The sequence below is a fragment of the Pleurodeles waltl genome, chromosome 4_1, assembly GCF_031143425.1.
Source record: "Pleurodeles waltl isolate 20211129_DDA chromosome 4_1, aPleWal1.hap1.20221129, whole genome shotgun sequence".
Lineage (NCBI taxonomy): Eukaryota > Metazoa > Chordata > Amphibia > Caudata > Salamandridae > Pleurodeles > Pleurodeles waltl.
Window position 1 is genome coordinate 702,738,914 of NC_090442.1, and position 14,188 is coordinate 702,753,101.

At 42.0% G+C, this 14,188-nt stretch overlaps 1 protein-coding gene and 1 pseudogene across 3 annotated transcripts in view; both read left to right on the top strand.

Annotated features, from left to right (window-relative positions):
- The window catches only part of SFMBT2 (Scm like with four mbt domains 2), an 872,139-nt gene that overhangs the window by 201,842 nt on the left and 656,109 nt on the right, over positions 1-14,188 (top strand). For all 3 annotated transcript variants that reach the window (XM_069229268.1, XM_069229271.1, XM_069229269.1), the window contains exon 2: positions 2,861-3,011. In XM_069229268.1, coding sequence (XP_069085369.1) covers positions 2,918-3,011 — 94 coding nt within the window. In that variant the 5' untranslated portion in view covers positions 2,861-2,917. The remainder of the gene's footprint in view (positions 1-2,860; positions 3,012-14,188) is intronic.
- On the top strand, positions 9,662-10,292 carry LOC138288387 (retinol dehydrogenase 14 pseudogene; annotated as a pseudogene).

Genomic DNA, 14,188 nt, shown 5'->3' on the forward strand with positions numbered 1-14,188 from the left:
TTAACCATACACTGCACCCTGCCCTTGGGGCTACCTAGGGCCTACCTTAGGGGTGTCTTACATGTAAGAAAAGGGAAGGTTTAGGCCAGGCAAGTGGGTACACTTGCCAAGTTGAATTTACAGTTAAAACTGCACACACAGACACTGCAGTGGCAGGTCTGAGACATGATTACAGAGCTACTAATGTGGGTGGCACAACCAGTGCTGCAGGCCCACTAGTAGCATTTGATTTATAAACCCTGGGCACCTGTAGTGCACTTTACTTGGGAGTTACTAGTAAATCAAATATGCCAATCATGGATAAACCAATTACATACACATTTTGTATAGGAGCACTTGTACTTTATCACTGGTTAGCAGTGGTAAAGTGTCCAGAGTAACAAAAACAGCAAAAACAGAGTCCAGCACACATCAACAAACTGGGGAACAGAGGCAAAAAGTTAAGGGAGACTACGCCAAGGATGAAAAGTCTAACAGACTGTATTAAAAGTTCCCATGGGAAAGTGAATAAGGCAAACATGCCTTGTGCCCCCTTCCCTTTTATTTTGACCCCTACTTGACAGATCACTCCAAATCCATGAGCAAAGTAGGTGAAAAAGAGCACTTTGGAAGGTTTTGTGAAGATTCGTCAAACTGCACCAAAGTTATTAGCAACACAAAATGCATTTCTTATGGAACCACAATCCTAATTATATAACCATAGCCACCTAGTGGCGACTGCCAGTGGGTGATATATATATATCATATCAACAACCGCACAGCATGGGGTTGGCTGCATGCGGTTGGGTTGAAGCAGGTCCTAGCCCCATGGTGTAAGGTGGCATTATGTATTGTAACAAAATATTGCTTCATGTTTAAATAGAAACGTAGAAATTCACTTAAAAACAATAAAGGATATAGTAATGTTATAGTAAAGTGAAATGTTCAGTAACGCCTTAGAATTTTGAGCTGAAAAAAACACAGAAATTCCCTAGTTAGTTATCTCAAGTATAACTTGGGCCATAAGGTAACTATAACTCATGCCCTCGCCATGCAATGCTAATTACCCAACATTTTACCTGTTCTATGACATCAATGATAATATCATTGTAAACTTTGCATTGAAATTATGGATGAGAAAACCATGCGACCATTTGATGAACTTGCAGGAAACTTTTAACAAAATAAGTTTATCCACTTTGGCTCCTTCATGGAAAGTTTTGTACTGATCCATCAGCAGGGGCGAAGCAAAAAGGGGTCTCAATAGGAAACCTTGGTTTCTGATACAGAAAAAATGTCTGCATGAAATTATTTGAAATTTGCCATCGTTGGAGCTCTACTCAGAAAATATGCGTTTGTTGATTTAGTGTTAATCTGTTAATCCGTAAATAATGGAAAAAAATAGCCATTTCTGATTGGTTGAGGGAGTTTTTTTTTCCCTTATTCACAGTCTCAGTACCTCGGTACCCGGCCTGTAGTTCCAAAACCATCCGATTGGCTGGCCCCAGCATCAGAGAAAAATGCTGCAGCCACTGTTGCAGGACTTGGGCACTTGGTCCGTAAGCCCTTAAACATATTGGGAAAGGTCCTACAAGAATGCAGAGTATCACTAAACGATACTGTATCAATTTCTAGATCTGCAGTTATTTTAAATGCTCTGGGGGACCCCCTACTTTACCCCAGTATCATAGGACATTCTTGGTCTGGAGACTGTATGCTACTGCCTTCCATTGTGGATTTTGCAAAAAAAAAATCAGACAATACCCAAAAAAATAGATTAATAAGGGAAATAGGGCATACCAGGACAATTGCACAGATATTGGAAGTGACGGAAAAGACAATGTTTCTGTTTAAAGGGTGTTTACTGGGGAATGGAAATATTACTCTGTCAATGGAATGATGCAGTAAAGGTTGACGTAAAACCTGCAGATACGGCGTGCAAAAAAAAAATTGGTGCTGATGCAGAGGGCAGCTTGTTTGGGGACATGTTTTAAACAACATTTTGGGCAACATACAGACTTTCACTGTGCTAGACAAGACTTAGAAGTATTTGAGTCGGGTGTTCAGCCCTTGTGTTTTCTGAAACCTTGCCCTAGTTAGAGTGGCATTAGATTGGTTTATTTCTTTGCGTCTAGAACATAAGTTAATGAAGATGAGACATACTTGGGCCTTCGGTCATGTAGTAGGGTTACGAAGCAGGTTTGTATATGGCCTCAGTAAGGAAAGGACTACTGTGAAGATATTCCCTTTCTTTGAACTCCCGTTCCCCATTCTCTGCACATAATCATCTCAGACCAGCGGCCCATGTCATCACCATGACTAGTGACACAAGATGCCACTCTGAAAAACAGCTTCTGTAACATATTACACACATGCACTCTACAGCGTTGCAGCTGGAACATAAGGAAGGGTATAGTGATCGAGCAGCAGCTGGGCAGGTCATAAGTACTGGGCAGAGACAGGCAGGGCAGCCCATTCCACCGGAAATGTAGCCTTGTAGGTCACAGTCTCATGTGGCAATCGCTATGTGCCCAGATGCCAAGCCCAGCCTATATCTTGATGCCATTAATCGATATTGCATAGGCGCCATTTTAATTTGAATCATGCCACTGAGTATCTAGCATCTACATCCACGCATGTAAGGTGCGCTGTTTGATATTCACAGAAAGGAAGAACCGTAAAGGGCGCTGTTATGAATACAACAGGTGGCATAGGTGGTGATAACTTCTTCGTTGTCTATTGTTCCCAGTGAAATGTAGATTGATGATCCAGGCATTCAGAAATAATCACACAGCTCCAACTGGTCTCAAATGGCTATGGGGAATTGCAGCATCATCACTACATTTAATGTCACCATTGCATGTTTTGTTCATTTCTCCAGAGGCTACACACTGCACGATGAAATAGGACACATTCCTGCCAAGGAACAGAGACCAAGATGTCCTTGATTTCCAGCATGCCGGATTCTGGGAATCAGTCACTGGAGAAGCCACATATTCCCGCCAACGGAAACAAAGAACCTCTAGATTCAGGTGAGCAATATGTATTATGGTTCAGAGGGTGGATTTTAAAATATTAAAATTAATACTTTAAATGTATTGCACATTTAATTCCGTCAGACAGCATGAAATCACACATATTTGACTTTGTAATGGAAGGCTGCGGCTCATGTTTAATAATAGTAACAGTTAGTGCTTGAGTGCTTACTTTTGGAAGTTTGTGTTAATTTCATAGCACAGGATACTCTCAGAGTGATATGGTGCACCATACAAATCGACGTATGTAAATCACAGTTGTTCATTTTAACCCTGTAAATAATACTCAATGCATGGACATTAGGAATGTTGACTCACCCCAGCCTGGTTTCAATCCTTCCACTGACAGGCCACAAAGTGAGCTCAGAAGCACTCATGGTTATTGAACTTCATGCCCTGTACAACCATGATGGAATGGGCAATGCAGCTTTCCCTTCAATATTCACTAGAGTGTCTTCACAGTTAGTTCTCTTTTTGTACACGTTGCATTGCTCCATTCTCTAGTGAACAGACTGATTAGCACTTTGGCAATTGGCCGGGGATGATTCTGAGGCAGGCTGTTGAGGCTGCATCTAAATCAGATATATAATCAGTGCCCTGATCTTCGAAAGAATGTCAGAGCAGCTTTAGTTCTTTAAGAGTTAAGGTTTCTAATCAGGCAGTACATGATACAGGCCAAGAGATGTACATAATTTCATAGACATAAATTCCCTCAATACCCACATGTATTTTCAGGTACAAGTCCCTCTCTGTTTTCTGTGGAAAGTTAGTTGGTCTGCAAAATGCACCCAGCACGCCACTATTCAGAGGATTCCTGGATTTCTCTTTCTACGTCTCTTTTACCATGAATGTCATATCTATAAAGTCACCCACAGACCTCCAGATTATTGGATTCCATAAGAGCTAACACATCGAGCAAGTAAGATCGTCCCATTCTCTGGGGTGCTTATGTGAGTAGTTGGCTGATGCAGCTCAGGTACACCTGTTCCTCCCTAATGAAGTTTCAGGAACCCAACAACAGCTTCCCTCCTGTTCTGTCAAGAAGCAGGAAAGGACGCCAGGATTCAGGACTGCTACAAAAATCAGTGTGCTCCAGCAGTGTTCGATTCAGGGGAAAGCTATTCTCCAATTAATTTGTTGAATTTAGGGACCACTTGTAATTTCTCCCTTAACCGATGATACCAAATGTTTACATTAAAATGACCGTAGAAACAACTTTAGAAAAGTGCCTTCTGAGCAGTAACGTGAAGTCTTTGTGTGATTGGCACCGAGTATGGTCCTTCTCTTTGTTCAAGATACAGTTCTGTTACGTCCAGGGCATTCTAGCTCAAGACACAACTTCCCTTAAGAAGATAGTTTACCTTTTCAACAACAAATAATATTTGCAACTGAAAGGCATTGCTTTGGGCTGTTCCTTTTCACCTTAGACAGCTAAAATCTTTTCCAAATTAGATTGTGAATTAAACTAAATATTCCAACACATTACCATTTGTTTGGTGTATACAGGTTTTTGTTTGTTGTGTATTGATTTGAGGTTTAAATAATAGAAATTGCTTAGGCAGGGAGTCCCAGGTGTCTACTAACGACTCAGCGGGGGTCTCTGGATTTCAGGAATAAATCCAAAGTGATCCACTGCAGTCAAAGTTTGAAGAACCACGGAGTCAGACCGTCTTTGAAGTGATTAACCTGAATCTAAGAAGAGACTAAATAGAAACAATATTATTCCAGCATACATGCCAACGTTTTAGAACAACAAAGTGGGACCTTTTGAAAACATAATTATTGGGATGTACTTTCCCCATTGACTTCTATTGAGACTAAGGCAGTTTCAGACGGGAGACACATAAAATAAAGCAATTTTTGGTATAAAAAATCTGGAGTTTGCCTCTTTAATCAGGTGTATTGGCATGTATGCTACAGAAAGAAGTGAGCTTAATCGTGCCATTCAACATGGTAACACCTGGTCTTAAGGAAATCTCAGAGATTCACAACATTTAATGTCTTTAATCATACATTGCTCTACAACAAATGACTAACACACTAAGCCTTGCACCAATATGACTTACCATTCCTGTTTGACCAAAATCTAGCCAGATTTTGTCTTCTTCTGCTGAATGCTTGCAACTCAATACAAGAAATCACACCTTCCAATCCAGATTTTCAAATCATTTTCTGAAATTGTGAGCATGTTTAAACATCAGTTACTCTATAACTGCCTTAGTGATTGAAATTCAGTTTAACTTTTTCACATCCAGGCTAAACTACATTTTTCAGCAACCCGGAGTGCTCACGTCACTGCGCTCCCTCCCTGCAGACCAATAATTATCTCTATGCTCAACCCCACCTGAGAACGCCAGCAGGATCAAGCAGATCGAAAACACGAGATGATAGAACCATGCCATTTTTTGTATACTGGAGATTCTCAAAATATGCCCCCTAGAGTCCATGAACTCGCCTTGCAGTTCCTGCTAAGTCATGCTTACCATCAATCCTTACACACTTTTTAGAAATCAACTGTAATGCAGAAACGTATCCCTGTCTGAGCTATTCTGCCCTTTTCTCTACCTCAACAAGGTATGCATTCCCCTTTATTATGAAATACAACACAGTTATACATGTCCTCTTCCTAAGAATAATGCTCTCATATGCAAGTATGTTTATTCAATTACATTTTAGGCTCTAAATGCCAGTCTTGATTTTTTTCTACAAAAAGGTATGTATTATTTCACTTTACATTTGGATGGACCATCCATTAATATACCATTTTCCCACAGAAATTCCTGCTCATTTCAGCGAAATAACATGTATTGATATCTCAATACAGAACACCACTCCTACTGGTTCCTGCACAGATAAGGAGATGGGAGTTCAGTCATACAATGGTTCCTAACTTATTATGAACTTCATATTGTAATATAATAATGTTTTATATGTCCTGGAAGTGAAACACTTCCAAAGTCACTTCTCTGTGGAAAGGCTCTAGCCGTCCATAGGATAACACTTGGTTACAGTATAACACTTTATATTGCTTAATTTCAGGTTGAGAGCAATTAAAATCATGATTTAAGGACTCATTTTAATAGTAATTTAAAATGCATCTTAATGGGCAAGATGAATTGTAAATTACTTTTTTAGTAATGGCACTTTAGAAGGCCGTCATTTCTTTCCCTAAGCTGAATGTGACTTCCTGCCAGTGTTATCTGACTTTTAATTGCTCTCCTGCAGTCTTATGTGCATTTCTCTCGGACAGAAGATAAAAAGCTTGGGTGTGGAGAGATGTTTTTCTGCCTTGAGAAGGATGACCTGGGATCTGTGCCCATCTCCCTCCTGAACCTCAAAGACTGCCTACATTATCACTGACAGATGTAGATCACACCTAGGCCTACTACCCCGTGTCTTCATATTCAGCTTGGCTCCAAATCAGTGGGAGAGAAGAGCTGCCCAGTACTGTTTTGAAGTGACCATAAGGGAGGGAATGCCCATTATTGTTTCCTCACCTCTGGGTGGGCAGCTCTGACCAGGGAAGAAGGATTTGCCATGTTGGATGTACATAGAGAAGGGCATTGTGTTTACATAGTTTACAGGATAACACACAGAAAGTGATCCAAAAGTGAGTAGGGTCACCACTGGGAACTTTTAACTCATTGGTTAGGGAGTGGCCAGGAATTTCCACCACACATAGGTAGGCAGTGGGCATAAATATGGCATTCACAGTACCCTCTTCAGATAACATCTGGACCTGTGGAAGAACAGAAGAGGACTGGATCTGCTGTCTGTGCCCTCGGTGGAGCCTTGAAGACTGGTCCAGCTCTTTCTCTTGTACCCAGGACAAAGAAGTGGACTCCAAAGGTCATAAGGTTGACCACCTGTTTGAGTCACAGGGATACAGCAACTCCAAGAGCCCTATTCCCGAACTCCTAACTGAAGAGTTCCAACTGGACCTGCTCAGACACATCAACTGGTCTCTGCTGGAGTGAGTCTTGACCCTACGTACTGTCCATAAGGTCCTGTACCCTTGGTTAGTGTCACATTGTGCTCCTCCTGAAGTTTCCTGAAACCTTGGACTCTGAAACTTTTTGCAAACTTTTTGCTATGAGAACTGATAAGTGACCAGGACCAACTTAATGCCGATGCGACGCAAGTGCATTGCTTCTCTGTCAAAGACTTGGGTTGCTGCTGCTATTTTCTTCACCACAGCAGCAGAAATGACCCAGGAGGACCTTGCGGAGAAGGTGCTAGGCCTTCTGGAGCTTTTTTTCAACTACAGCTTGTAGCCTTACCCCGCTAGAAGAATCTGAGCTGGGAAAAAAGTGGCTACGTTCGAAGGTAGAAACCTCCACTGGGTCAGAGGTGCAAAGAGTATCCAGCCAGGGAAGGACCTTCTCTGGGAGCCAAATTCAAATTCCTCCTGCTCTGTGCTTTCCCACCAAATGTCAATGGCATCACCAAAACCTCAATCAGAGGCTATTTCATGCTTTGATGCCGTCCTTGCCCTTTTCTAAATTTGTTTGTGATTTTTCTTGTGTTGTGTTTTCACTTTTACTATTTGAGTACTTCATAAATACTTTACACATTAGCTAAGCTTGACTGCTTTGTACCAAGGATAACTGCTTTGTACCAAGGATCCAGAAGACATAAGTTTATTTAGTGACTTTTGTGGCTCACTCTAACAAGGATTGTGTTTACTATTTGAGGTGGATTCACACCCCCTCAACTAATATTCCAATCTCTTACAACAATGACTCCTGGTACTACCAATTATGTAAAAAAGAAACATAATGGCTTAGGCAACCGTCAGATCATTAACCTGCGTGGATTATTCCAAGACGCAATGCAGTGAAGCTGCTGTCAATAGATGGCTCGAGTGTTATACATTTGTTCAATGTTTAGTATGTTTTGCTTGGTAGTTGCTTTAAAGATTTGCATTTAGGTTCGTCAACATTTAATGAAATGTGATTGGAAGACTGTTGTGGATTGTAGGCACTGAGACACGGGAGTGGCATGTTTCTGATACCTGTTTGTTCTAGAACCTTACCTATGTGTAGTCTAGGACTTATTTCATTACTAAGTAGTTGAAAGCTACTGTTAGCTAGGATTTCATTAGTATTTCAGTAGGTATAGGTCACTGGCTTTGTGAATCAGAATCTTAAGGCTGTTATCTTCATTTGTAGGAGTATATGAAATGTATAGTAGGTTATCAGCAACCTCCTGTTGAGTCACTTAATGTTCCCATTTTCGGGTCTTCATTCCTCCTTTTGGTGTAATTCCATCTGGACACTCCGAACTTTGTTAACAAAAAACAAAATCCTCAGTGGTGGATTTTCTGTCCCTGATCAACAGGTTTTCCACCAGTGCAGACAACCATGTCTCCCTTCAAATTACAGATGTTTATGCAACGCATACATTTCCAGAGTATGCATGGCATATGTGTCTGCACAGTTCTTTGTAATTTGTGAAAATAGCCTTCTAAGCTGCGGAATATGGCTAGTGTACAAAGTTTTTGCATTTTATTTTAAAGGGTGACATTTATCCTATTGATTAACATAAGCGGTATGAAAATGTCATGTTCTTGGCAATGCAGTAATTTAATTGGCGCGGGTAACTGTGTATGGCTTGCCAGCTGTAAGTCTTGTTTTCCAGAAACTTTCACACCTGTTGAGTCACTTCCTAGAAAATTCACTTTGCATTCCTGCCACAGTGCACTTTTGTTTCCGTGAGGGTTTTTGGCTGTGGCAGACGTTTCGGAGTTAATTTGTGAGGCACTGGTAAGAAAGAGGCAGAAGTGAACGCCACTCCTTTGTCTACTGAATCCACTCCTTGCATGCACTAAGGAAAAATCAAGCACGGTGAAAGCGCCTGGAAGTGGAGTGAGATGCAGCCCTTAGAAAGATGGCGATATTTGACGGAAGTGTAAGAAATTAAGTGTTTTTATTATTTTGACATTGATACAAAAATAAACTACTTAGATACCTGTTTGAGAAATACACCAGGAACTAAAATAAAATGAACAGAGATACATTATAACTGTGAGGTGACATTTAAATGTGCTGCGAAAACACTTGTAAAAGTACTGAATGTAGTCGACAGAAACTACAAAAACTCTGACTCATAAAACGTTGTTTCCAACTCACGTCGATCTACATGGCTAATCAGCAAACTGGGGTGAAGGAAAGAGAAAAGCTTCATTTACAAAGATTTTCAGTAAACGGAGGAACATTTTGACATCCTCCTACTCACTGAGATACATTATACACAAATGAGCTGAAAGAGATACGGGACAGAAAACGACAATGAAAATTGCCCATTATAACCCACTGCAGTTGTGGAATGGTGGTGGTGGGGGGGGGAGGGAGGGGGCAGAGAAGTGCACTCCTCAGAGAAGCAGATTACGAGAATGCTGTTTAGTGCCGCTTGCGTTGAATATTTAGCTAAATTCACGTTTCACTGCAATGTGTTTCTTTGGAAATGTTTTAATAAATGTGTATCCATGCAACTTCCTTTCCCAGGCCGAGCTGTTCCTAAATGTTATACCTTGGCAAGAATGTGTTTCCCTTTCTTGGCCATCTGCTGTACTATTCTTGTCATGTCCATTGTGAATTGGCAGTGCTATCACCTTTTGATGCTGAGCTCGAGGAGATGCCATCTGACATCTGGATCTGGCCTCTCTGAGCTCTGTACAGCATTTCTGTCATGGGGCGATGCAGGACGAACCCAGGCTGGATGTGCTGAACAACAGTGCAGGGATATTCTGGTGTCCGTACATGAAGACTGAATATGGCTGTGAGATGCAGTTTGGTGTTAACCACCTGGTCACTTCCGGCTCACTCAACTTCTCCTTGGCCTCCTGAAAAAATCAGCCCCAAGAAGGATTGCTGTTTGTTCCTCCAATCTGTACAGATATGGAGACATCAACTTTGAGGGCTTGGACAGTGAGATAAACTACAATAAGAGCGTTGGCCAATATATTATTTACCAGGGAACTAGCCAGGTGCCTGGAAAGTACAGGGGTCAATGTAAATGCTTTACGTCTCGGGATTGTTAAAACAAATCTAGGCAGGCATATCAACATTCCCTTACTAACCAAACCCTTTTTCAGTTTGGTGTCATGGATCTTCTTCAAGAGTTCTTTAGAAGGAGCGCAGACTTTGATTTATTTAGCTTCATTTCATATCAGGCTTGCATGTTCGGGATTGCAAAATAGAGGAACTGTTGCCTAAGGCCATGGGTGATTCTGTTGCACAAAAACTGTGGGAAGTTATGGTTGGACTTGTGAAATAATTATTCATAGTCGAAATTCAGCACATGCTAGATATTAACATGGCATTTCCAGCTTGTAGTACACATGACAATCTCAAAAGTAATCTCTTAAACGTGTTGCACTTTTATTCAACTGTTGTGGTCGTAAGTTGTATTTGACATGATGATTGGTATAGTGTTGATAGAGTTTTTGTGTGTTTTTAATTTGTTTTCCGAACGTTTATAAAACATGAACACAAATAATGAACCTTTAGATGTTATTGCTAAAATTATGGGCATTGACATAATCAATAAATAGCATTAGACTTCTGTGCAGAATAGAGACTTTAAAATGATGAAAATGCAGATGCAAATGTCTATACCAGGGGTCTCCAGCCTTTTCAGCAGTATGAACGACTTTTGTTCAAAGAAAATCACCCCAAGCGATTAGTATCAATGTTGTAATGGTGACCACATCAGACAAGATTCCCTTAGTGACCACACTGTGCAAGATTACCAACAGTGGTCGGATAAGTGCATAGGGAGGGTTGCAAACAGTTCTGTAAAAAGGTTTTTGTCAGTTCTAGGCATCTAGGTAATAATGTTAGTAACAAGTCTCCCCTCATGATTAATCACTGAAATACCAGCTTTAAATACAAATTGAATACTCAAACATTTTTCCCCAAACATCAGCTTAAATGTTCTGTAAATACGCACATTTTTGTTTCAAATACATGCTTTAAATTTTGTTATCCATCGATTAAACCAACCTAACAAAAACCTCTAATTTAGTAGGCTGGGCTGCACACAGGAGAGTGACTTAAAGGTAGCTGGAGGGCTACCAGTAGCTCACAAACTGCCCCTCGGAGAAGTCTGGTCTATACTCTGTATCCTTTTGAAAGAAAGTGAGGAAATATCCATCAAGAACCATGCTGTCGAATTCTATTCACACACTGCTTTAGTGAATGCCCTCAGCCCACTGACCTTAGGAGTCTGTAACGCAGAGACACATGAAATATCCAAGTGGGAAGATTGACATTAAATTGGTTAGATTACTTAGGTATGAGTTATTTATCTTTAATTGAACAATTAATGGCCATCACATGGTGAGTCATGAGATGAGGCCACTTTGGTACTCTGATAATAAAACTTCTCAAGGTAGTAATTATGTAATACTCATGAAGCACTGAGTCATGAAATCACTATAAGATATTATGGCCCTCATTACAACTTTGACGGGCGGCGGAGGCCGCCCGCCAAAGTTGCGCCGCAGGAATACCGCACCGCGGTCTGAAGACCGCGGCCGGCATTCTGAGTTTCCCGCTGGGCAGGCGGGCGGCCGCCTTAAGGCCGCCCGCCAGCCCAGCGGGAAACAACCTTCCCACGAGGACGCATTCCGAGCCGGCGGAGTGGGAAGGTGCGACGGGTGCTACTGCACCCGTCGCGTATTTCACTGTCTGCTATGCAGACAGTGAAATACAAGCGGGGCCCTCTTACGGGGGCCCCTGCAGTGCCCATGCCATTGGCATGGGCACTGCAGGGGCCCCCAGGGGCCCCGCGACACCCCCTACCGCCATCCTGTTCCTGGCGGGCGAACCGCCAGGAACAGGATGGCGGTAGGGGGTGTCAGAATCCCCAAGGCGGCGCAGCATGCTGCGCCGCCTTGGAGGATTCTGACGGGCAGCGGAAAACCGGCGGGAGACCGCCGGTTTTCCTGCACTGACCGCGGCCAAAGCGCCGCGGTCAGAATGCCCTAAGGGGCACCGCCAGGCTGTCGGCGGTGCTCCCGCCAACCGCGAGCCTGGCGGTCACAGACCGCCAGGCTCGTAATGAGGGCCTATGTTATTGAATGGCCATCAGCTGCACCGAAATGTCCTGCATACTGTGTCATAAGGAGGAATGACCACTCTAACACTGATCAGAGTTTCTCTCACAAGAAAGAATGATCACCTTAACCTCATCAATATGCCTAATGCACAATAAGAATCCTTGCATCAAATGCAGGTATACATGCCATAGGCAGGGTTGGAGAGAAAGCAGATGCCTTCTAGTCCAAAGCTATTCAAGATTTGAAGCCAGGTTAGAGGATGGACCATGTAATCCTTGTGGGACATGCAGTAACTTCCGGGAACACATAGGCCACTCCAATGAATGGAACATTTGATGTTTCTTTACGTTCTCTGGGCATGCTTAGAAGACACATAAGACTGCGTCAGAACTAAAGGGGGTGATGTTTAGCCCATGAACTAAGGTACATGAAGGTCCATCAAGAGACCATACACAACTGAGCATAGAGACATGGGTTTAGGTTGTGATTATGGAATCCGTCATATAATGTTGTGAATTGTGTTAAAAATCCCCCAGCTAAGGCCCGAAGTGCATTTCTGTATGGCTAGCATGCTCATTCATGGGTGTGCTTAGACGGAAGAGTGTGGTTTTCTAGGGCTTTTCTAGGTAGGGCTTCAGTATTAAGTGAGCTGTGCACTTTTCGTGGTTTGTCACTGCACTTTAGCATGTATTGACGTGAAAGGGGTGAGAAATAGGAGAGCTCTATCTGCAAAAAAACCTTGTGTGGATGGAGAAAGACGTATGAATGCAGTGTGGGCTTTGTGAGAAATGTTTTAGAATTGGAAGATTTTGCTCACATTGCATCATTGTGAATGTGTAGCTGCACGTTTCCATGGAGTGGAGAGAAGTATAGATACAGATATGGTAGTGCATACCACCCTTTGCATGATTAATTCCAGTTGCGATATGATGCTAAATTCTTCGTCATCCATTTTCTGGGAATAATGGAAAGTGGCTCTGTCTGCTGACTATGTTACCTTTTCTATTCTCCTTTTAGAAAGACCACAGTCTTCACTAACTTCCTGTATTCCATATCATTTTGTCCTTCACAGTTTTGCTGCCTGTACAAAGGAGAAGGTTTTACCAGTACATTTCTTGAAGGGATGAGGTGCCAATCGAGAACAAAAGGTTCTCTTTTGTCAATAGCTTTGCAGCTTTACTTGGATGAAATACAATCTCGTGCTGTAGTTCACCTATGGATAATACAGAGAGTTTTGAAATGAGTGTTTGTTAATTTGCAGTCCGTGATAGGCTTGAAGGTGTGATTGTTCTAACAGATGAAGCAGTAGTACTTCAACCTGCTGCCTCATTTTGAATTCTTAGTGGTTTTCATATCAGTAAAACTGAAGCCCCGGGTAGGCTCCATATGCATAGTCAAGACTACATATCACATTCTGAAGCCTAGATGAGGGAATAGATGTCAGAGAGTCTAGTTTGGGCATACAGCTCTTGTACTGACTTGGTTCACTTCTAGGAGCAGTAATAGGCTGTAGTATTGCTCACGCCCAGATTTCTCGCTTCAATCAAAATAACTTTTTGGACACTGATCCTGGTGTTACATGGTCATAGGCGGATAGTTATTGCATCCTCTGCAGGTTATGATATCAGCTTTGAATGATTTAATTATTGGTGGTATCTCAGCATTCAAAGATTGCTGGCTTGGAAGCAGTGATGTAGTTGTACAATGTCTAGGCACATGGGATTCTAATGTTAATATGAATTGGTGTCATTGGCATAGTTACAATGCATTGGGTTGAGGAACCTTACAAGCCTAGTAAGAACTGAGGTAGGTACTGAAGAAGTTTTGTGAGATGACTGATATTAAGTTTCACAGGAGTCAGTGCAGAGAAGTGTTAATTTGAGCAAAGACAGCAAGAATATACTGGATGCGCTGGAATAGTAGGAAGAGATCCAGTCAAGGATGGTTCCTTTGATGCCAAGATCCTCTCATCTAAGTAGGAGGCGATGATGCTGCACTCTATAACTGAATAAGTCTGGTCCAGTAGTGGAACTGCATTGACTTCATTGCTGTCCTGGGTGATCTTCAGGTCAACAACGGTAAAAGGAGTATAGATTCAGTGCCTCTCCCA